The sequence below is a fragment of the Macaca nemestrina genome, chromosome 7 (assembly GCF_043159975.1).
Source record: "Macaca nemestrina isolate mMacNem1 chromosome 7, mMacNem.hap1, whole genome shotgun sequence".
Classification (NCBI taxonomy): domain Eukaryota; kingdom Metazoa; phylum Chordata; class Mammalia; order Primates; family Cercopithecidae; genus Macaca; species Macaca nemestrina.
In genome coordinates this window covers 145,403,391-145,425,605 of record NC_092131.1, presented here as the reverse complement: position 1 = coordinate 145,425,605, position 22,215 = coordinate 145,403,391, and the positions used below count along the sequence as shown (strand labels likewise).

At 39.5% G+C, this 22,215-nt stretch overlaps 2 protein-coding genes across 11 annotated transcripts in view; both read right to left on the bottom strand.

Moving 5' to 3' along the window:
- The window catches only part of LOC105489777 (zinc finger protein 280D), a 97,134-nt gene extending 95,395 nt beyond the window's left edge, over positions 1-1,739 (bottom strand). For 5 of the 10 annotated variants that reach the window (XM_011754866.3, XM_011754867.3, XM_071066800.1 and 2 more), the window contains exon 1: positions 1,615-1,739. The gene's annotated coding sequence lies outside the window, so the exon portion shown is untranslated. The remainder of the gene's footprint in view (positions 1-1,614) is intronic. The other 5 variants (XM_011754875.3, XM_011754894.3, XM_011754903.3 and 2 more) reach the window with 3 other exon arrangements.
- LOC139364028 (uncharacterized) lies at positions 1,611-19,854 on the bottom strand. The gene is made up of 4 exons (XM_071099252.1): positions 19,774-19,854; positions 11,404-11,535; positions 2,514-2,623; positions 1,611-2,103 (listed from the first exon to the last, which is right to left on the bottom strand). The coding sequence occupies exons 1-4, from the start codon at positions 19,852-19,854 to the stop codon at positions 1,611-1,613; spliced, it is 816 nt and encodes a 271-aa protein (XP_070955353.1).
- Positions 19,855-22,215: the final 2,361 nt, after the last annotated feature.

Here is a 22,215-nt window from a genome sequence, read left to right as displayed (position 1 = left end):
AATAACAAGTTGCAAAGTTAATAAATTCATTCGAAAATAAAAATATAAAAGCCAGGCTAGATGATGCACACCTGTAATCCCAGCTACGGAGGCTGAGAGGTCAGCTTGAGCCCAGGAGTCTGAGACCAGCCTGGGCAACATAACACCCGCATTTCAAAAGTAAAACATAAAAATATCAACGAAAGGGCAATTGAGTAGTATTTCTTAAAATCTTTAGGTGAGCCTCCTTGCCTATTCTCATCTACTTCGTTCCCACAAAAATGGTATATACTAGCGTTGAGCACTGGAGAAGGAGTCAGAAGACCTACGGTTCTATTAATATAATTGGCCTTGGCTCTTCCTAGTGACCTCATTCAAGTCCTCTCCCTGAGGCTGTTTCCTTGCCTGCAAAATGATTCCCGCAACCTAGACCACTTCAAAAGGGTTTGCTAAGAGATACAAATCAGGGGTTATCAAAGAAAGAAACAAAAGCAAGACACAATTACAACGGTATTTGTAATGATGTTAAAACATCAGAGGCGCACAGCCCTAACAATGGTATAAGCAAACCAGTGCCTTCCCTGGTTAAGTTTCTGCGTGGAGACAGCTGGAGTTGGCACAGTAGTCCCCCAAAGCAGGACACCTTACAGATGCTAAGAGGCAGCTTTTGTGCTTTAAAACTCTCCTTCCAGCGTTCCATTTTATGTTTCATGGCACTAAAAAAGACAAATTCTGTCCAAACCTGAAAACAATAAAGCCAAATATTTAAGATGACAGTTTTTTTTTTTTAAACTAACGAATCTTCGCAAACAAAGACTCTTGGCCAAAGGTCTCCCGTGCTTGCAGAAGCGGGTTCACCTTGACGTTTTTCCTCTCCAGCAGATTTCTCCTTAAAAGCGTTAAAACTTGAGATAAGTTGGGAGGAACTCCTTCCACCGCTGGAGCAGGCTAAAACCTCAGAGTGAGATCATTCTTTCCGTCTCAGTAAGTGAACCTTGCAAAGCTCAGAAAATTGTGTCTCCAACTCCACGTTTCTCCTCAGGGCCCTTCTTCTGTAGACAATAACGGGAATTCTATGGCAGAGCAGGGGAGGTCCCTTTGACAAAAATGAGGGTGCAAACGTGGAACGACCGGTCATCTGGGCCAAATGAGGGGCCCTGTGCCTGCAAATCCCGAACCCCCTTTTGGTCTCCTTTCCTACGACTGAAGAGACACGGGGGTGGGCTGTGGTGTGAGAAGCATGGGTCTTGGCCAAACATCGGCACAAAATGTACCAAAGGGAGTTGCCTCCAGAGAGAAAAGCCAAAACCAGGCTGGGGCATTACAGGCGCATAGGCCTGGGAGGGGAGGTGGTGGAGGAACAGAAGGCGGCGGCCCGCGCGGCCCAGGCCTGCAGCAGCCGAGGCGGCTGCCGCGTCGCGCCGGGATCCCTCCTCCCCCGCCTGGGCCGACGCAAGATGGCGGTCCGGCCGCCGCCGCGCAGCCGGTCTCCTCCCCCGCGCCCTGGGCGCTCCCGACGACCCGCGCCGGCCTCAAGACCCCCAGTCCAGCGCCCCCGGAGTGAGGCGGCGCAGGCCGCGCGGGAGGGCCTCTGCCTGCTGCAGCGCAGGGCGGGCGGGGGCGGGGGGCGCTTACCGTGAGCGGAGCGGATCGGCCTGACTGGAGCCCTGAGGAGGAGGAGAAAGAGGAGGAGGAAAAGGAGGAGCACGAAAAACTACACTGCGGCGACGGCGGCGGCTCCCATTGCGGAGCTGGCAGCCGAGCCGTGGAAAGGGGGGGCTCTCATGCAGCCGGCGCGCTGCCTCATGGGTAGGCTCCGGGTCAGACTCCCCGTGTCCGAGCTCCCTGTCTTGTCGCCGACGCGGGAGGCGGGCACCGACATGTGCGCCGCGTCGCGGGCCCTCGAAGACCCACGCGCCGGTCGGGGGCGAGGGCCAGGGCCCGGTCACCATGTGGGTGCGAGCTGCTAGTTGGTGTGGCCGGGCGGCAGCCCCAAAATCCGGACTGCTCGGAATTTGCAGGCGAGGAGCCGTGCGTTCCGGGTCCTCCGCGTGTGTCCAGTCCGTTGACTTGGAAAGTGAAAAGGTCACGGGGTAGAACCGCCGTTCGAAAGAATCGTGGAGGCTGCGGGGCGAAGACTAAATCAGAAGAGAAAAAGGAATCGTCCGTTTCTTTTCATAATTGGCTGATTTTACCAAGTCTGTTTTAAATGTGTGGTTTTGCTTGCGACCCTGTCGAAGTCAAATACGAAGAGACGAATCTCTACATTTAGCGTTTCATTTGGGACACAGTAATTGCAAGTTCAGGTTATTACAAATACAGGGTGGTCTTCAGTATGTGAGAAGAACAAAGAGGAGTTGGAGGGTTTTATTTAAAAAAAAAAAAAGTTATCTATTGTTTTTCCAGAAAGTTCATTGACAGTAAAGTTTTGGGCAGCTGGTTAGTTCTGATTGGTGAGTGAAGGGGGTTGGTAAAACTTGCCCTACAGCTGCAGCAGGTTCTTTCAGAAGCTAAAACCTGAAGATAAAACTTACTTCAGGTAACAGCAGGTGGTTTCAGCAGCCAGGCTTGCAGAGAATTCTATTCTTGGAACAATGTTATGTGCCCTGCTTCCCCCACCACTGGCTTCTCCACTCTTAGTTGGCTATGACAAGAGTGACCCAAATCGAATGATTAACTTTCACACTCTAATTCCTAATTCTGCCATCTGGATATTAACCTGTAATAGCATTTTCAAAAGTTATGACAACGAGAAGTATAAGAATTTACAAGAAGAACACTTGCCAAGATACTGCTTGCATAAATACTTGCTAAAAGTTGTATTCTGATCTGTAAGGAAAGTTTCCTAAACTGATTGTCTTCTCAAGAGCAATGGCATTACTGGTGCAGCTTGTGAATGACCAAGACTTGAAATCTTGCCTGGTAGGATCCTTAACAGACACCCTGTTCAATCACTGAATCTTGCTAATTCGTCTTCCTATTTGAATTCAGTTTCTTCTCTCTCATCCAGCTTTCCCTAGCTTTCCTCAAGTGTTTATCATTATTGTAGTCTCCATGTTGATTACTGCCCCCAAATTAATCTTCCCCAAAGGCCACCTGGATCACTCCTACAGATCTTGTGTACTTGGAGGTAACCATGACCTAGCCTTCTCCCAAATGGGCCTGGGATCATCTACCCAGCTTTCCCTTTCCTGCTGGCCCTGAAAATAAACTTTACAGGAAAAGACAGAAAATAGTCAAAACAGCAAACATGGAAAGTTTAAAAATTCCAAAACCTTGAAATATTCTTAAGACGTCGTTTTTCAAATACAGTCCCTACAGGTTAGCAAAGCATGCTACAGTGTCAGGCAAAATTACAACGAATTTAAAGATCTCACTTGGCTTTATTGCAGTTCTAGATTCAGGCACCACTTCATTCCATAAAACAGAATAGGTGTTCCCTTGAATGGAGCAGATGTGGTTGGCTTTATAGACAGAAAAAGGGCTGAAGAAAGAAGAAACAACAAAAAACAAGTTGGTCATTTCAAAGTTACTTTCCTTGTAAGGTGGGGCAGTGAGACAGAATAATAGAAAGAAAACTGATTGGTTAATATCAGGTTGCTCCAGGTTACTATTGTAAGAACAATAGCAGCCGGGTGTGGTGGTGTGTACCGGTAGTCCCAGCTACTGAGGAGGCTGAGGCAGGAGGATTCCTTCAGTTCAGGAGTTCAAGGCTGCAGTGAGCCATGATCCTGCTGCTGCAGTCCAGCCTGAGCAACAGATCAAGACTCTGTCTCAAAAACAAACAAACAAGAGTTAAAACAGGGAACTTCATTATTATGGGGATTGAAGGTTTAAACTGGCCTGTTTGGGAAATTAGGCTGTTACCTCTCTCCTGATTTCTCAGAAGGCCACATAACAACTCAGTTTCAGTTTTGTGAGCATGGGTAACTCCATGTTGATTTTTAGTCTAGTCTGTTGGGGCTTAGTGCAGGAGTTTGGTCCAAAACAATGGCATCCTCATAAAAAGGAATGAAATAATGGCAGTCGCAGCAACCTGGATGGAATTGGAGACCATTGTTTTAAGTGAAGTAACTCAGGAATGGAAAACCAAACATTGTATGTTCTCATAAGTGGGAACTAAGTTGTAGGGATGCAAAGGCATAGTAATGATACAGTGGACTTTGGGGACTCCGCGAAGAGCGTGGGAGGGGAGTGAGGCATGAAAGACCATACATTGGGTAGAGTGTATACTGCTCGGGTGATGGGTGCGCCATAATCTCAGAAATCACCATTAAAGAACGTATTCATGTAACCAGACACCACCTGTTCCCCAAAAACCTATGAAAATAAAAAATAAAAATAAAAAATAAAACAAAATGATGGCATCCTATTATTTTTATTTGTAACAGGATGAAAGAGAAGATTGCACTCTGTATTCTAGAGTCTAGTCCTCACTTTGTAGAGACAAAAGCTCAATGTTGCCAGTCTCCAGAACTAATTTGAATCCTGCGGGATGATTCATACCAACCAAACTTACTGAGACTGATGTGTAAATGAGAATTGCAATTGTTTTTTGTTGTTGTTCATGAAAAACACAACTGCCATGGAGACCAGAAAGCTGGTTAACATTTTCATTCAAAGGAACATTTACATGAGAAGCCAAATTACAAAAGATGAATCGTGAGTATAGAATCAGCACACAGGAAGTTATTTGGATGATTCTGACATCATACTTCAAACTTCTGACATCATACTTCAAACTTCTGACATCATACGCCCTTGGCCTCTAGAACGCCATTCTTTTGGTTCTCCTGACTTACTGTCTGAACTTTCCCATCGTTTTTTACGAGCTTCTCTGACTTACGTTCTCAGCCTATTTTACATGTTACACACTTGCTATAGATATCCTCACAGTACTCATTCTCCTTAAGTGAGATTATGCTCCATATCCCTACCTGGATTACTGCAATGAATATGGGTGATCTCCCAGCTCTCATTCCACAAGTACTTTGTGTTCATCTATGCAATTTGGACAGACGTAATACACCCCATAACAGGTCCAAGAATTGTCCAACTGGCCAAAAGTTATCAGAGTTATCCTCACCCTTTGAACTAGTTTTGTTTCAGAGGCCAATCAGAGGGAAGCCTAGGATTTTTGTTTTATAGCAAAGAACAGAGAAGTTATTTTTTTTCTCTGAATAGTATAGCATTCAAATGTAAATACTGGAAGAGCTACATTCTCTCTCTCTCTCTCTCTTTTTTTTTTTCCTTTGCTACTAAGTAGAGCCAACTGAAAATAAAACCAACACGTGGAGGAGGAATGGTTGGGAGAATCAATCATAGGGAATGGAAGCCAATCCCTGAGAGAATCATAAACCTTCAAATAAAACATCACCGGAACCCATACTACCTCTAGACTTCTCTGGTTTATAAGCCAATAAATTCCCTTTGTTGTTTAAGCTGAAGGGATCCAGAACAAGCCATTGTGGCATAAAAATTATTTTGAGCTGAATATGTTTAAGTTCCTGAAATCCCTTATCTACCTAAAAGCAGAGCCTTTCAAAAGAACCCAAAAGAACTCAATTGTTATAAATTCCCTCCAGGGAGCAACCAAGGAAGATTGAGTCACCGTCAGAGACTGTGAGAATTGTCACCACATCTAAACAGACATTGTCAAAAAACTATGATATCTCCCATCTATTCTCCAAAGGGCCCATTTATCTTTCCTGAAAGTCGTTTCCATAAGTGCCCTTTCCGCTCCTTCCCCTTCTAAGAAGTCATTTGTTTTCCCATAAGTGCTTTTCTCCCCCTCCCCTTCAGGGAAGTATCAGTCTATAAGCCCCAAATTCTAACCAGCCTCTGGAGTCACACTTCTTTGTGATCTCCCTTACATATATGTGATTAAAATCTGTCTTCTCTTGTCCTTTGTCAGTTTAATTCACAGGCCCCCAATTATAGAACCTCAAAAGGTAGAAGGAAAAGTTTTTCCTCCCCAACAAAGCCAATTTGAGTTGAATTTTCTGTTACCTGCAACTGAAATCATCGTTAAGTGTGACAGAGATAATGATACATATTCACCATCTTATTTTCCTCTTTGCACCCAGGAAACCTATGTTTCCCAGCTATCTTACCTTTATATTGGGCTGTGTGACTAATTCTGGACAGTGGAATGTAAACAGAAGCAGTGACCCTCCCATGTAAGCCTGACCTTAAAACTTCCAGTAATTTATAGTTCCTGTTTGTTTTTCACACACCAGTCAGCCAGATACAGAAAACTCTGAGAAGCTGGGGGATGGCAGAAACATTAAATAGAAGGACTCTGGGTTTCTTAATAATTGTATCAACACACTTATCCTCATTGGACTGATTGGAGCAAAAAATAAATCTTTATTGGGTTATGACCCTGAGATTTGAGGGTGGTTTGTTGCAATAGCTAAAATCACTAACTCTGATTAACAATAGCGATGGCCTACAATAACAAAAAACTAAAATATGTGTCATTAGCTTAGCACAGTAATCAGGTGGGAATTGAGGAAATAGATGTAGGAGGGTGGACAGCTGAAGGTTCACATTAGGCGGTGGCTAAACTCTTGCTTACAATATCTCACAAGGCAGATTAGTATCTACATAACTTGTAAAGCTAAGGGAGGAGTTCAGAAAGCAATATTAATGGTAGATGTTGGTGATTTTTTATGTTTTTAGCAAGACATTATCAGAAGGAGATTAGCATAGAACAGAATTAACCAGTTTATTGTTGGGGGCAAAGGAAATTTTTCACATCTGAAGGTTTGAGTCTGATGAAATTACCAACAATAGAGAGAATAACAGGAGAAAAGGCATACAAAGGTATTAACGTGATACTGTGCACAAGAGTCATACAAAACATAAGACTCAAAGAAGGGCCAGACAGTTGACACTCAAGTACTCGCTTCATAGGGGAGAAGAAAATAGAGGACGTAAGCAATTTTGAGGGGTAGCAAATTATTTTGAGAAGACATGAATGAGCTCAAAGAACAGACAATGGTCTGGGACAAAGTTCCTCCGAGCTCTGGGGGAGGTGGCAAAAAGTTGAAGGAAGGTGAGGGGCAATAGAACACGGATAGAATAGGTGTTCCCATGAATGGAGCAGATGTGGTTGGCTTTATAGACAGAAAAAGGGCTGAAGAAAGAAGAAACAACAAAAAGCAAGTTGGTCATTTCAAAGTTACTTTCCTTGTAAGGTGGGGCAGTGAGACAGAATAATAGAAAGAAAACTGATTGGTTAATATCAGGTTACTCCAGGTTACTATTGTAAGAACAGCAGCAGCCAGGTGTGGTGTGTACCTGTAGTCCCAGCTACTGAGGAGGCTGAGGCAGGAGGATTCCTTCAGTTCAGGAGTTCAAGGCTACAGTGGGCCATGATCCTGCCACTACATTCCAGCTTGAGCAACAGAAATGAACAAAGATGGTCTTCTTATGCAGATAAAGTCTCCCAGGTAATCTCAGTTGCCCTGAGAAGAATAGAGGAACAGTCTGTCTGGGCATGATGATGACTTTTAGTCTTTTCTCTTCTTATGGTTAATCTTGGCTGGTTATTTGATGAGATTCCTAGGGAGGAGGCTTTAGAACAATTGCATTTCTTTTGAAAAAACTTTTCTTCTGTAAGATAAGGGAACTTCCAGGGAGAGCCTCTCCCTGTGTTTGGGGGTTGGGGGGACAGAAGAATGTTAGAAAGTCCTTTGTTCTGGGGCAACTTCTAAGCCTTTCCAATTTTCTTTAATTCAGAAGTGCTCAGCACACCCCAAAGCACCATACTTTGAGGTGTTGTTCTCTGAGCCCTGACATTACGAACAGAAATGAAAGGGAATAGAGAGAGTCCATCAATGGGGGACTTTGCAGGGTTGGAAAACACTACTTCTTCTACATTCCAAACAGAGATGTGACTTTAAAAGACTTTGAGCAAGGAAGCACCAGTAGAATTTGAAAAAAGTGACTTGCACTTAGGAAAAGATCAGATTACACGTGTTTCAGATAGCACCTATTATTTCAGATAGCCTCAAAGTAATGGCCATTAAATTGAAAATGAGAAAAATTTAGTCAAAAAAGCAGAAAAATAAGGCAGCTTTTAGAACTATGTCTGCAGAATAAATACTGTTGATGCTTCAGTATTTAAAGGTAGATGATATTTATCTACCTTTTTTGAGTGTTCCCATTACCTGAAGTTTCACTGTGCTTCTATTTTCAACAGCTGGGATCTGCAACTCTTTTTCACAGGACTGTCCTTAGGCTTTTGGAACTACTTTGCATTCTTTCACAAGGACTAGAAGTCCCTGGGAAATTATATTCCTCAAGCGCAGTTCTTAACCAATGACTGATAAATACAGGAGTATGGAAACTTTAGCTCCCCCTGTCTTGGGTAGGAACAACTTAGACACATAACTTACACTCCAGAATTTCCCTGTAGGATCAAGCTGAATATACCCTCTCTAGGGTTTTACCTACAGCTGTATCCTTGGCTTGTGGGCATGTTAAACTACTATTTATTCCAGTTCCACAGCCACCCTTCTTGCTTTGTGATGCTGGGAGCTAGGACTCTGCAAAACAACTTTGTGCTTTTCCAGTTGCTGTTAGGCTCTGCCAAAAGGGGGAACTAAAGAAAGACTGGAAGACTGGAGGAGGAAGAAGGGCTTTGCTCCTTCCTGTTTGCCTGTTTTTTCTTTATCTTCTGTCATGATGAATCCAGCAACTTTTCATCACTCCAGCAGTGACAATTCAATCCTGTAACAGCGGCTCCCAGCACCATATATTGAATAGGGTGTCTTTTCCTTAGTGTGTACTTTTGTTGACTTTGTCAAAGGTCAATTGGTGGTAGGTATGTGGCTTTATTGCTGGGCTCTCTATACTGTTCCATGGATCTATGTGTCTGTTTTTATAGTAGTACCTTGTTGTTTTGGTTACTGTAACCTCATAGTATATTTTGACATCAGATAATGTATGCCTCCAGCCTTGCTCTTTTTGCTTAGGATTGCTTTGGCTCTTCAGGCTTTTTTTTTTTTTTTTTTTAATTCCATAAGATGTTTTTTTTCTTGAGACAGTCTCAGGTGGAGTGCAGTGGCACAATCACAGCTCACTGCAACCTAACCTCCAGGACTCAAGTGATCCTCCCACCTCAGCTTCCCAAGTAGCTGAACTACAGACACATGCCACCACACCCCGCTAAGTTTTCTTAAATTCTTTGTAGAGGTGGGGTCTTGCTATATTACCCAGGCTGTTCTCAAACTCCTGGGATCAAGCAATGTGCACCTCCACCTCCCAAACTGTTGGGATTATAGGCGTGAGCCACCATGCCCGGCATTGGTTCTATAAGAATTTGAAGATTGTTTTTTCTAATTCTGTGAAAAATGACATTGGTAATTTGATGGGAATTGCACTGAATTCATAGATTGCTTTAGGCAGTATGGTCATTTTAGTGATACTGTTTCTTCCAATCCATGGGTTGTTTTTCTATTTGTGTCATACACAATTTCCTTCATCAGTGTTTTATAATTCTTCTTGTGGAGATATATCACCTCCATGGTTAAATGTATTCCTAGGTATCTTATTTCTTTTTTCCTTTTGCAGCCATTGTAAATGGAATTGAGTTATTGATCCAGTTCTCAGCTTGACTGTTATTGGAGTATAGAAATGCTACTGATTTTCATATGTTGATTTTGTATCTTGAAACTTTACTGAAGTCATTTATCAAATCTAGCAGTCTTTTGGAGGAGTCTTTAGGAGTTTCTAAATATAAGGTCATGTTATCAGCAAACAGAGATAATTTGACTTTCTCTTTTCCAATTCAGATGCCTTTTATTTCTTTCTCTTGCCTGATTGGACTAGCTAGTATTTTCAGTACTATATTGAATAGGAGTGGTGAAAGTGGGCATCCTCATGTGTTCCAGTTCTTAAGAGGAATGCTTTTAACTTTTCAGTAAAATGTTGGCTGTGAGTTTTCATATGTGGCTTTTATTATTTTGAGATATGTTCCCTCTATGCTCACAACATCACAACATTTTTATTGTCTTTTACAAAAGTAATGGTCTGCAGCAGATTGGAATTTTTTTTAATTGGTCCTTTCCTACGGATAGTTTGAGAAGCTCCATTTTTTTCTTTTTTCTTTTTTTTTGAGATGTTGTTTCGCTGTTGTCACCGTGGCTGGAGTGCAGTGGTGCAATCTTGGCTCACTGCAACCTCTGCCTCCCAGGTTCAAGCAATTCTTCTGCCTCAGCCTCCCAAGTACCTGGGATTACAGGTGTGTACCACCACACCTGGCTAACTTTTGTATTTTTAGTAGAGATGGGGGTTTCACCATGTTTGCCAGGCTGGTCTCAAACTCCTGATCTCAGGTGATCCACCCGGTTTGGTCTCCCAAAGTGCTGGGATTACAGGCATGAGCCACTGCACCCAGCTGGAGAAGCTCCATTCTAACATTACTTCTAGCCTGGCCCCTAAAACTTGTTAACATTCTCCCAGGCTTTTTTGGTTCTTGGGTCAGTCAGATGCAGAGGATCAACCAATGTATTTTGAGCTCTAGAAGACATGGGAGCTACTGCAAAGAAGTAACCTGGGGTTTCTGAATGGTTGATGGAACAGAAATATCTCCCCCACCAAAATCATAGGATTACTCTGAACCATGAGGTGCGTAGAAAATAAACCTTATTATCTTAAGCCACCAAGAATTTTTGGTAATTTGTTTTAGTAGCTAGTGTTAGTTATCCAACTACAATGTCATTGAATTTTCCTGTGATACTGACTTTTATATATATGCCCATAATTTCTGAATTTATACCTTCAAAGCACATCCCTCTCCAAAGCATCAGAGCCATATATCTTATCACAAACTTGAAATCTCCTTTTAACTGTCCTACAGGACTTAAAAGCTCAACATTTCTAGAACTAATTATGCTTCTTTCTCTTTTTCTTTCTCTATTCCATTTTGTTGAATCATATCACCACTTCTTCAGTTATCCAACTCTGAAAACTGAGAGTAAACCTCATCTTCTCTTTCTCCAACCCAGTATAACTAATTGACCCTGTACCATGTTCTGAAGATTCTACCTTCTCTGTATTTCCCCAGCACTTACTTTACTCTCAATTCCTAGTTATTCTACCCTATCTCACTTGAGTTATTACAAAAATATTTTATTGTATACTCTTGTAATTAATTACTTCCAGTGTCGCAGAAACAACTTTTCAGAAAGCAAATCTAAGTGTGTAATATCCATACTTTAGATATATATTAACTGTTTTCATAGTCCTTGAGATAAACTTCATACATAAAATGACATACATGGTGTGTTAGACACTATGGATTGACTACTTTAATTTCTCTCCATTCTCCTAATCAGAGATGATGGAAATCTAAAAATAAATAAATAAATAAATAAATAATAAACAAACAAAAAAACCCTATATTCCCCATACAATAGTGCCACGGAGCTCTAGATGTAGTAGATTCTGCCAATTTGATGCACTACCACCAGATTTGGAAGACAAAAATGAGGTAGAGGCGATATTCTGTTGTTGTTGATACTGGCAAGCAAAGTTATGAAGATGCTGGTGTTAAGAGACAATTGCAGTAGTTAAACTTGGAGTCCTGATATCTATTCACCAGTTTCACGGATGTGAGAGGCAACTGATGCAGCCACAATGGCAACAGCAGCAGCAGCTTCCTGAACCCTAGATCTCAGCTATGAAATTATAGCAGCCCCTTGATTTCTATTCTTCCAGTTTTTCTGCCAATGTTATATTTCCCTGAATTAAATACCTTTCTATATGAAATACCGATTTTCTCTTTCTTCTACATTATAACCTGACCAAATAACATTACATAACACACAAGGCTTCGCTGGGCACCATGGCTCATGTCTGTAATCCTAACACTTTGGGAGGCTGAGGCAGGCGGATCACCTGAGGTCAAGAGTTCGAGACCAGCCTGGGCAACATGGTGAAACCTCGTCTCTACTAAAAATACAAAAATTAGCCAGGCATGGTGGTGGGCGCCTGTAATCCCAGCTACTCAGGAGGCTGATGCAGGATAATCACTTGAACCCAGGAGGCAGAGGTTTCAGTGAGCCGAGATTGCACTGTTGCATTCCAGCCTGGGCCACAGAGCAAAAACTCCATCTCAAACAAAAACAAAAACAAAACAAACAAACAAACAAAAAATCGAGGCTTTCATGATGTATCTCCTATTTCTTTCACCAACAATCTCATGACACTCTTCCATGACTGCTCCATACACATCCATCCCCATACGTTGTACTTAAGCTGTACTAAACTATTGCACATCCACAAGTGTGCCATTTTCTCATGACTCTTTCTATTTCAAAGGCCATTGTTACTACTTCTTCTGAACTCTCTAGCTACATTGTTACTACTTCTTTCTGAACTCTCTAGCTCCTAATCTACTCTGGAAGACTTTCCTGATGCCTCTGCCTCCATCTGTGTGCTTATAATGGAAATTCCTCATTCTTCTTTCTTGCCGCACAGCATCTGAGTCCCCTCCCTGTGTTTGAGATGTTGCCATTATGAGATGGAGGCTCCCCCTCTTTAAAAACTGAAAAAGCCACATGCTTGCTTTCCCACATCCCCTGTAATCAGAGCATGTGCATGTGATCTAGGATCTGCCAATCAAATACATATGTTCCAGATTTTGAATTAGAAGCTAATGGCATGAAAAAGAGCATCTTTTTCAGAACTCTGACAATGTATAGCAACAAAAAAGGCAGCTAAAATCAATTTTTAGAGGCAATAGTGCCAGTAGTTCTAGCAACAGTATTGTATTAGTAGTGTGGGCAGTTATAGTGGGAGTGTCTGTGCTACTGGCAATAACAGTGGTGTCTTCTCCAGCCTACTTTTGTATGATTTTGGAAGTTGTACCTGGTTGCATAGTCTCTGGGACTGGTTTTCAGACCTTTCAAGAGACTTTATGTACTAATCAATAGGGCTCCTTAGTAAATGCCTTTTCTGCTTAAATATTCCAGAGTCTGTTTCTACTGGTTATAATCAAGAACTTTGACTTATATAATCCTTCTCTATTTTTTCCAGTTGCACTGTGTATGTGTGAGTTTGGATTATTATTCAGCAAATATTTGCTCCTGTAGACTCCAATTATAGTTTCTTTCCTATCCTATTGACATTAGTCTTGGTTATATGTTTTGGGTTTTGGCCAATGGGATGTCAGCATCTGTAATTCAGAGGTTTGACATATGCTGTGTGCTTGAGCTTGCCCTCCTGTTCCAGTTACGTGAAGAGTATTTCCCAGGTTGCTGCTGATTATTCAGCCTAGTCCCTGAGTGAGACACATGGAACAGACCACATACCCCAGGCAGCTTCTGGTCCAAAGATGAGGAGCATATGGAGCTGACCTAAACCCAACCTGTATCCGAGATCCCAAAACCCAGGGGTTGGAGTCTTACCTATCTAGCCCACAGACCTAGAGAATACAACTGCTATTTTAAATCACTGCATTCTTATGCAGTATTGTGTCCATAGCTGACTAATACAGCATGTAATTATTATTAATAGTTACAGTCATAGTCAGCCTATAATATAATGATTGGTTTTCTGGTCTGTTGCTCTCTACTAGACTGTAAGTTTGTTGTGAGTGAAGACTGTGTCTTATTGGTCTTTACATTTTCAGTGCTTATCACAAAACCTACACCAAGCCTCTGTGAATGTTTGACAATGCATAAACACATAAAGGAAGAAATGGCAAGCATTCTTTGCATTTTTTGGTCTATTGCACCACTACAGGAGCCATGCAGAACAGTATGTCTTTATTAAAATATTTCTTCTACCAAAGTATGGTAAAATTGATTAGATTGAGCTGGATTGAATTATAGCATAGCAATACATTCATCTTTTCCTGAGACTATTCTCTTTTTATCTTGTTTGAAGTTTTGGGCACTCCTCACTCAGGGAAAAACACAGGACCAGCTCCTAATAAATATGCTCAATGAATTTCATTTTAACTTTCTTTCCAGAATTCCTTAGTTACTGATTTACACACAGACCCTTCTACTTCTTTATAGGTAGTTGGTTACTTCTATTATGTATGGATTCTGCTAGTTCCACTCTCAAATATTAGATTAATTTCTTTGCTATCAATTTGGGTTTATCTTGTAGTATCTCATTATCACTTTCATGTACCAAATGCCTAACCCATAGCTGAGACACAATAAAAGTTTGTTAAATGAATTTGGCATTTGTTATATTAATAGTCTCCTGAGTAATTAAAATTTTGATGCAATCATTTTGACTAGGGTACATTTTGGTACAGACTAAAATAGAAACTCTTATACATTTTTTTTTTCTCATTTTGACACATTGTGCAAAATGACTGTTTTCAGCCCATTCCTGAGCCTCCTGCAATTACTGACATCCTCAGCTGGGGTGAAGATCAGAAATGTGATGAGGCTCAGGAATGAAGTGAGTATAAGGAATGAGGTATAAACAATAAAAATGAATTTATATTTTGTCATAACCATGGCCATTTTGATGAGTCTGTAACTACAGCAAAGTGACCATGTCAAAAACAGAATTGAAAGCTATGAGTACATCCTGTCTCCCTAAGTTTAAGCCCTAAAGCAGTAGTAGTAAGGTACTGGACCATAAATAGATATGTTGTCTATAATGCAGAAAGCAAATCAATTTCTTGGAAAAGCAAAACTGCTTAAATTAAAACCAGAAAATAATTTCTCTATTGGGTCATCGTAGGCAAGATTCTACGTATGGTATGTCTTAATCCAGAGGTAGATTTTCTTGTATCCAGAAAAATGAATGAATTGCAAATCCTTCCAATGGCCCTCCTTAGTGTTTCTTTCAACTGAGCTTTTAAAATACAGTGAACAGCTCTGAATTTGAGATTAACTCTCCTGAGAAATACCTAGAAAACATCTATTCATTGTCACTAATTAAGTACAGAGCCTTATGTTTTAATAATCAGCAGAGCTGGGGGGTAGCATTGACATTTTCTGGCGAATATTAAAACATGAAAAAAGCTGCATGGATAGAAAGTCAGTCCACCTGGTACTTGGAGTTGTGCCAAAGAAATAAAGTACTAGGAGTAAGGATGAGATTGTCTTCAGAAAGTAATTTGTGTCCCCTCTGAATTACAGACAAATGAGTTGCCGATGTTTCAGAGTTCCACACCATAAAAGATGGCAGCAATAATTTTAGTATGGAAAATGTTAAATACCACCACCACCCTTTAACAATAATATTTGTATACTAAAATATCCATAGAGCATCAAGGTGTTAATTTCTTATTATAGAATGGCCCACCTGAAACTTGCCTGCTTTTTGAACTTAATATTGGCCCAGATGGCTACAGCTGCAATTTATCAGGTATGAAAGTGGAATTTTAAATGACATATTAAATAAGCAACACATAAATGAAGCTTCTAATTTGTAGATGATGAGTGGAGTAGTGTTTTTAAAATGGAATAGCCTGTGTTGCAAACATTTGAGGTCTATAGTGAGATGGCCAAGTCATCTGAAATGAATTTCTTCATTAGTTCTGGAACATCCTTAGTCATTATTTCTCTCCTTCCTCTTCCTTTATAACTCTGATTTAAAAATGTTAGATTCCCCCAGTCTCCTCCATGTCTTCTAACTTTTCTTCTATATGTCCTTTTTTGTCTATCTATGCTGCATTCTGCATAATTTCTTAACATATATGTCTTCTAATTTGCTGTTATATTTATCCACTGATTTTTTTAAGAGACAGAGTCTCACTATGTTGCCCAGACTGGACTCAAGCTCTAGGGCTCAGGCAATCCTCCCACCTCAGCCTCCCAAGTAGCTGAGATTACTGGCACACACCACCAAGCCCAGCCTGTCCACTGATTTTTTAATTTTTTCATTTTTTATATTTATTTCTATACAATACCATTGGTTCTTTTCAAATATGATCACTTTTTAGAGTATTTTGATGTTTTAAATTGTAAATAGACTCTGATAATTCATATATCTGCTAAATTTCATATCTATATTTTTCTCATGAGACCTCTTCTGTTTGTGTGTGTATGCGCATGTGCACATGTATGTTTTACTGTGCACTGATTATTGTCCCTAAAATATTATGTAAAGGAATTCTTCGAGGCCTAGGATGAAGGTTACCTTCTTTCAGTGAGAATTTTCCTCTACCAGTCAGAACCACATTATCCGACTTCATGGTTTCATGTTCCCTGACTATCCAAACCCAGCTCTGTAATTCTTGGTGGGGCACAACTTTTCAGGGAGGAGTTCTCTCCTTTTCTTTTTACATCTGTTCTTCTCAGTGTTAAGGCAATATTCCCTTCTACCCCTGGGAGTATGGGAGGGTAGTATAACTAAATATCTGAGATTGGGTAATTTATAAAGGAAATAAATGTCTTTTTCTTTTCTTTTCTTTTCTTTGTTCTTTTTGAGAGAGTCTCACTCTGTCACCCAGGCTGGAGTGCGGTGGTGTGATCTCGGCTCACTGCAACCTCCACCTCCTGGGTTCAAGTGATTCTCCTGTCTCAGCCTCCCAAGTAGCTGGGGCTACAGGCTCACACCACCATGCCCAGCTAATTTTTGTATTTTTAGTAGAGACAGGGTTTCACCATGTTGGTCAGGCTGGTCTTGAACTCCTGACCTCATGATCTGCCCTCCTCAGCCTCCCAAAGTGCTGGGATTACAGGCATGAGCCACCGTGCCCTGCCAGAAATGTATTTCTTAGTTTTGGAGGCTGGGAAGTCCAGGATTGAAGGACTGCGTCTGGTGAGGGCCTTTTTGCTGGTTGGGACTCTTTGCAGAGTCCTCAGGCAGTATAGGTCATCACATGGTAAAGGGGTTTATGATAGGTGGCCCTACTGGCCTTTTTAAATAACAGATCTACTCTGGTGATAATTAACTCATTCCCAAGATAACTCATTAATTTATTAATCTATTAACCTATTAACTCATTAATCCATGAATGGTCTAATCCAGTCATGAGGGCTCTGCCTATTAAAGGCCAACTTCTTAAAAGTGTTTCCTTGACGATTAAGTTTCAACATGAGTTGAAATCATAGCAGTATATTTCAGATTTTCTTTTACTCTGAGGGTGACACCCTTTGGGGTGCTAGCTCAGTTACGGAGGGGTCATCTTGTAGGATCCCCTCCTTGGATAGGCCCTGCGTACATCTGCTAAAACCAAGGTTCAAATCTGTTCAAATCAACAAGTTCCCTCAGAGAAAAGGCATCTTCAGTACATTCATGCTCAGCTTCTTTCTCCAGATTCCAGTGTTTTCTTAGATTTTGGCCCTTAAGTCCTTACTACTTTGACAGTTCTACAATGCTTCTGAGAAAAAAATTAGTATTTTTTCCAACTTTTTAGTTTTTTCAGCAGGAGGATTCAGAATAGAAATAAAATACATAACTTTAAAATGAAGAGAGGAGATAAAAGGGAATGAAGAAAAATTGATCACAGAAGGCAAAAAAACACAAACTAAAAGCATGGAAAATAAAAAACATAAAATAGAAATTAATCCAAGTTGCACAATGATACATTCAGTATGATACCATTTATATAAAATTTTTTAAACATAAAATAAAATCACATAGAATGTATTAAAATATTCATGATAATGCACATACCAACTTCAGTAGAAATGCTAGTTCAACAGAAAGGAAAGGATGAAAGGGAAAAAATGGAAAACTTTATTGTATGCATTTTGTTTATCTAAAAAGAGAGAGTGAGGCTGGGTGTGGTGGCTCAGGCCTGTAATCTCAGCATTTTGGGAGGCCGAGGCAGGTGGATCACTTGAGCTCATGAGTTCGAAACCAGCCTGGGCAACATGGCAAAACCCCATCTCTACCAAAAATACAAAAAATTAGCCGGGCATGGTGGCATGTGCCTGTAGCCCAGCTACTCAGGAGGCTGAGGTGGGAGGATTGCTTAAACCTGGGAGATGGAGGCTGCAGCAAGCAGTGATCATCCCACTGCACTCCAGCCTGGGTGACAGAGTGCGACCCCATGTTGGAAAAAAAAAAGAAAGAGAGAGAGAGTGAGCTGAGCAAATATGGCAAAATGCTAATGTCTATAAATACTGGTAGTGGGTGCATATGTGTCTGTTACATTATTGTTTGTATTTTTCAGTATGTTTGAAATGTTTCCTAATTTAAAACATGTTAAATAAAACTTAATTCAGTGTCTTAAAAGTTTAAAGGAGAAAGTCATATGATCATCTTAGTAGATGCCAAAATTATTTGATAAAATTCAACATCCATCCCTAAGGGAATTGGGAAGCATCCTTAGTAAAATAGCAATCGAATGAATGTTCTGTATAATTTTTATTGGCTCTGGAGAAATGCTAAGAGAGCACTAGGAGATTCAGACTTCAACTTTTCCATTTTAAACAAACTTGTGAAAACAAAGTTGTGAAACTCTTGGCAAATATAATAGTTCAAGAGAAGGAGCAGAATGGCTAAGTTACATGTAAGTCCAGGACTAGGGTGAAACCAGAGAAGCACCTAGGATGCAATTTAAAGGAGACAGTCTCCTCAGTCATCTCACTCCAGTCCTGGCCCACATGGCAGGTGTTATGTTTAACTTTTTAAGAAACTGCTGCATCCTTACCAATACTTAGTATAATCAATCTTTTTTAATTTTAGACATTCTAATAAATTCATATATGGCTTAAAATTTTGCATGTTCCTAATGACTAATGATACTGAACATTTTTTCATGTGTTTATTTGCCATCCATATATCTTCTTTGGTAAAGTGTGTGTTCAAGTGTTTTACCATTTTTATTGGATATTTTTAAATATTTAGATTTTGTGAAATCTCTATATATTATGAATACAAGTCCTTTAATATACGGCTTGAAATTATTTTTTCTGGTCTGTGGCTTGTCTTTTCTTTCTCAGAACAGTGTCTTCCAAAGAGCAAAAGTCCTTAATTCTGTGGTATAATTTGTCACATTTTTTAATGACTCATGCTTTGAGTGATGATGTGTCTTTACCTAAGCCAAAATCACAAATATTTTCTCCTGTTTTATTCTAGAAGTGTTATAGTTTTAGGTTTTAGACATAAGTCTATGATCTATTTTGGATGAATTTTTGAATATGTTTGTATATGGTGCAAGGTATGAATTGAGGATACTTATTTATTTATATACTTATTGAATATGGATATCCAATTATTCCAGAATCATTTGCTGAAAACCTTTCTCCATTGCAATGCCTTTGTATCTTTGTCAAAAAATCAATTGATCATATATGTGTAGGTCTATTTGTGGATTCTCTACTCTGTGTGGTTGATTTGTCTATATTTTTACCAATATCATACTCTCCTGATTAAAATAGCTTTATTTATCATACTCTCTTGATTAAAATAGTTTTACTAAAAGTTTTGAAATCAGAGAGTGTTGGTCTTCCAATTTTTTTTCTTTTTGGCAAAGTTGTTTTAGCCCTTCTAGGTCCTGTGTATTTTCATATGAATGAAAAAATCAGACTGTTGATTTATTCAATAAAAGCCTGCTGGGATTTTGAATGAGATTACATGGAATCTATAGATCAGTTTGGGAGATAATTGGCATCTTAACAATATTGAGCTTTCATTTCCATAAATGTGGTTTATTTTTTCATTTATTTGGGTCATTAATTTCTAGTAGCAATATTTTAGTCTTTTTAGTGGACAGGTCTTACCCATGCATTGTCAGATTTTTTTCTATGTGTTTCATGTTTTTGATGCCACTGTAAATAGTAATTTCTTAAATTTCTGTTTCAATTGTTTGTTGCTAATATGTAGAAATAAAATTGTAGTTTTTTAAAAATTTACCTTGTAACCTGTAACCTTGCTAAAGTCCCTTACTAGCTCTACCAGCTTTTTTGTAGAGTCCACGGGATACTCTACATACATGATCGCATGGTCTGCAAATACAGTTTTAGTTTTTCCTTCCCAATCTGGATGCCCTTCTTTCATTTCCTTACATTATTGTACTAATGTTGAATAGAAGCAGTGACAGTGTACATTTTTCTTTTTCTTTTTCTTTTGACATGGAGTCTCGCACTGTCGCCCAGGCTGTAGTGTAGTGGCGCAATCTTGGCTCACTGCAACCTCTGCCTCCTGGGTTCAAGCAATTCTCCTGCCTCAGCCTCCCCAGCAGCTTGGATTACAGGTGCCTGCCACCATGCCCAGCTAATTTTTTGTATTTTTTTAGTACAGACGGGATTTCACCTCGTTGGCCAGGCTGGTCTTGAAATCCTGACCTCGTGATTCACCCGCCTTGGCCTCCCAAAGTGCTGGGATTACAGGTGTGAGCCACCTTGCCCAGCAACAGTGTACATTTTTCTGTGGCTTCTGATCTCAGAAGGTAGAAACAAAACATTTAATTTTTTATCAATAGGGTTTTTTTTGTCAATGTCCTTTATCAAGGTGAGTAGATTTCCTTCTATTTCTCATTTGCTGAGAGTTTTTATCATGAGTGGATGCTAGATTTTGTCAAATGCTTTTATTGAAACTATTGAGATTATCATTTTTTCTTTTTTAGTCCATCAAAATAGTGAATTATATTGACTGATTTTCAAATGTTAAGTCAGCCTGGTATTCCTAGACCTTTTTTGGTTCTTTTTATATACTGTTGGATTCAATTTGTTAAATTTTTAAAAATATGTTTACATCAAACTTTATGAGGGGGATTTGTCTGTGGTTTTCCTGTCTTATAATCTATTTGACTGCTTTTGGGGATCACAGTAATTCTGGCCTCACAGAATGAGTTGGAAGTATTTCCTCCTCTTTAATTTTTTAGAAGTGTTTATGTGGAATTGGTATTATTTTCTTCCCCAAATGTTTGGTAGAATTCACCAATGAAAGCATCTGGGCCTGGATTTTTTGTGGGTAAGTTTTTAAATACAAATTAAATCTTTTAATAGATATATAGATATTTATGTTATCTATTTCTTCTTGGATAAGCTTTGGCAGTTTGTATCTTTCAATGAATCTGTCCATTTCATCTAAGTTGTCAGATTTATTGGCATAAGGTTTTTCATAATATTCTTTTTATCCTTTTAACATCTGAACCATAACCTGTATTATGTTATTGCTCTCATTTCAGATATTGTTATTAGTGTATTCTCATTTTTTTCTAGATCAGTCTGGCTAGAGATTTATTTACTTAATTATTTATTCAACCTTCTCAAAGATTTAGGTTTTCACCGATTTTCTCTAGTTCTTCTGTTTTCTATTTCATTGATTTCTACTCTGGTATGTAGCATTTTCTTTCTTCTGCTTATTTTGAGTTTTTGTTTTTTCTTCTTTCTCTAGTTCCTTAAGGTAGAAAACCTGAGGACTTTCTTATTTTCTAACACAAACATTGAGTGCCATAATTTCTAAGTACAGCTTTAGCTGCATCTCATACATTTTAATTTGTTGTGTTTTTATATACTTTCATTCACTTCAAAATCCTTTAATTTTTTCCTTGCCATATAGATTATTTAGAAGTATGATATATATTTTCCAATATTTGACGATTTCCCAGATACATTTTTGTTATTGATTGTTAATTTTTTAGTTTGCTTTTTAAATTTATATATATATATTTAGATCAGTTTTAGGCTTACAGAAAAATTGAGCAGACATTACAGAGAATTCCCATACATCCCCTCGCCTTCCCCACCCCAGTTTTCCCTGTTGTTAACATATTGCATTAATGTAGTACCTTTGTTGTGATTCTCCATAGTTTACATTAGGGTACAGTAATATGGGTTTTGACAAAAGTACAATGTCATGTATCTACCATTATAGTATCATAAAGAATAGTTTCACTGCCCTAAAATTCCCTCAGCTCCACCTATTCATTTCTCCTCCACTTGCCTACCCCCACCACTCGCCCCAAACCCATGGACCACTGATCTTTTTATCATATTGATGGTTTTGCCTTTTTACAGAGTGTCATATAGTTGGAATTGTACAGTATCTAGCCTTTTCATACTGGCTTGTTTTACTTAGCCACATGCATTTGAGGTTTTTCCATGTCTTTTCATGGCTTGACAGCTCATTTCTTCTTATTACTGAATATTTCATTGCATGGATGTACCAAACTTTATTTATTCACCTATTGAAGGACATCTTGGTTGCTTCCAGTTTTTTGCAATTATGAAGAAAGCTGCTATAAACATTCATATGCGGGTTTTTGTGTGGACACAAGTTTTTAAATCATTTGGATAAATACCTAGGGCACTTAGAGGTTGATTTACTTGCACAAGGCCATATAATTATGGA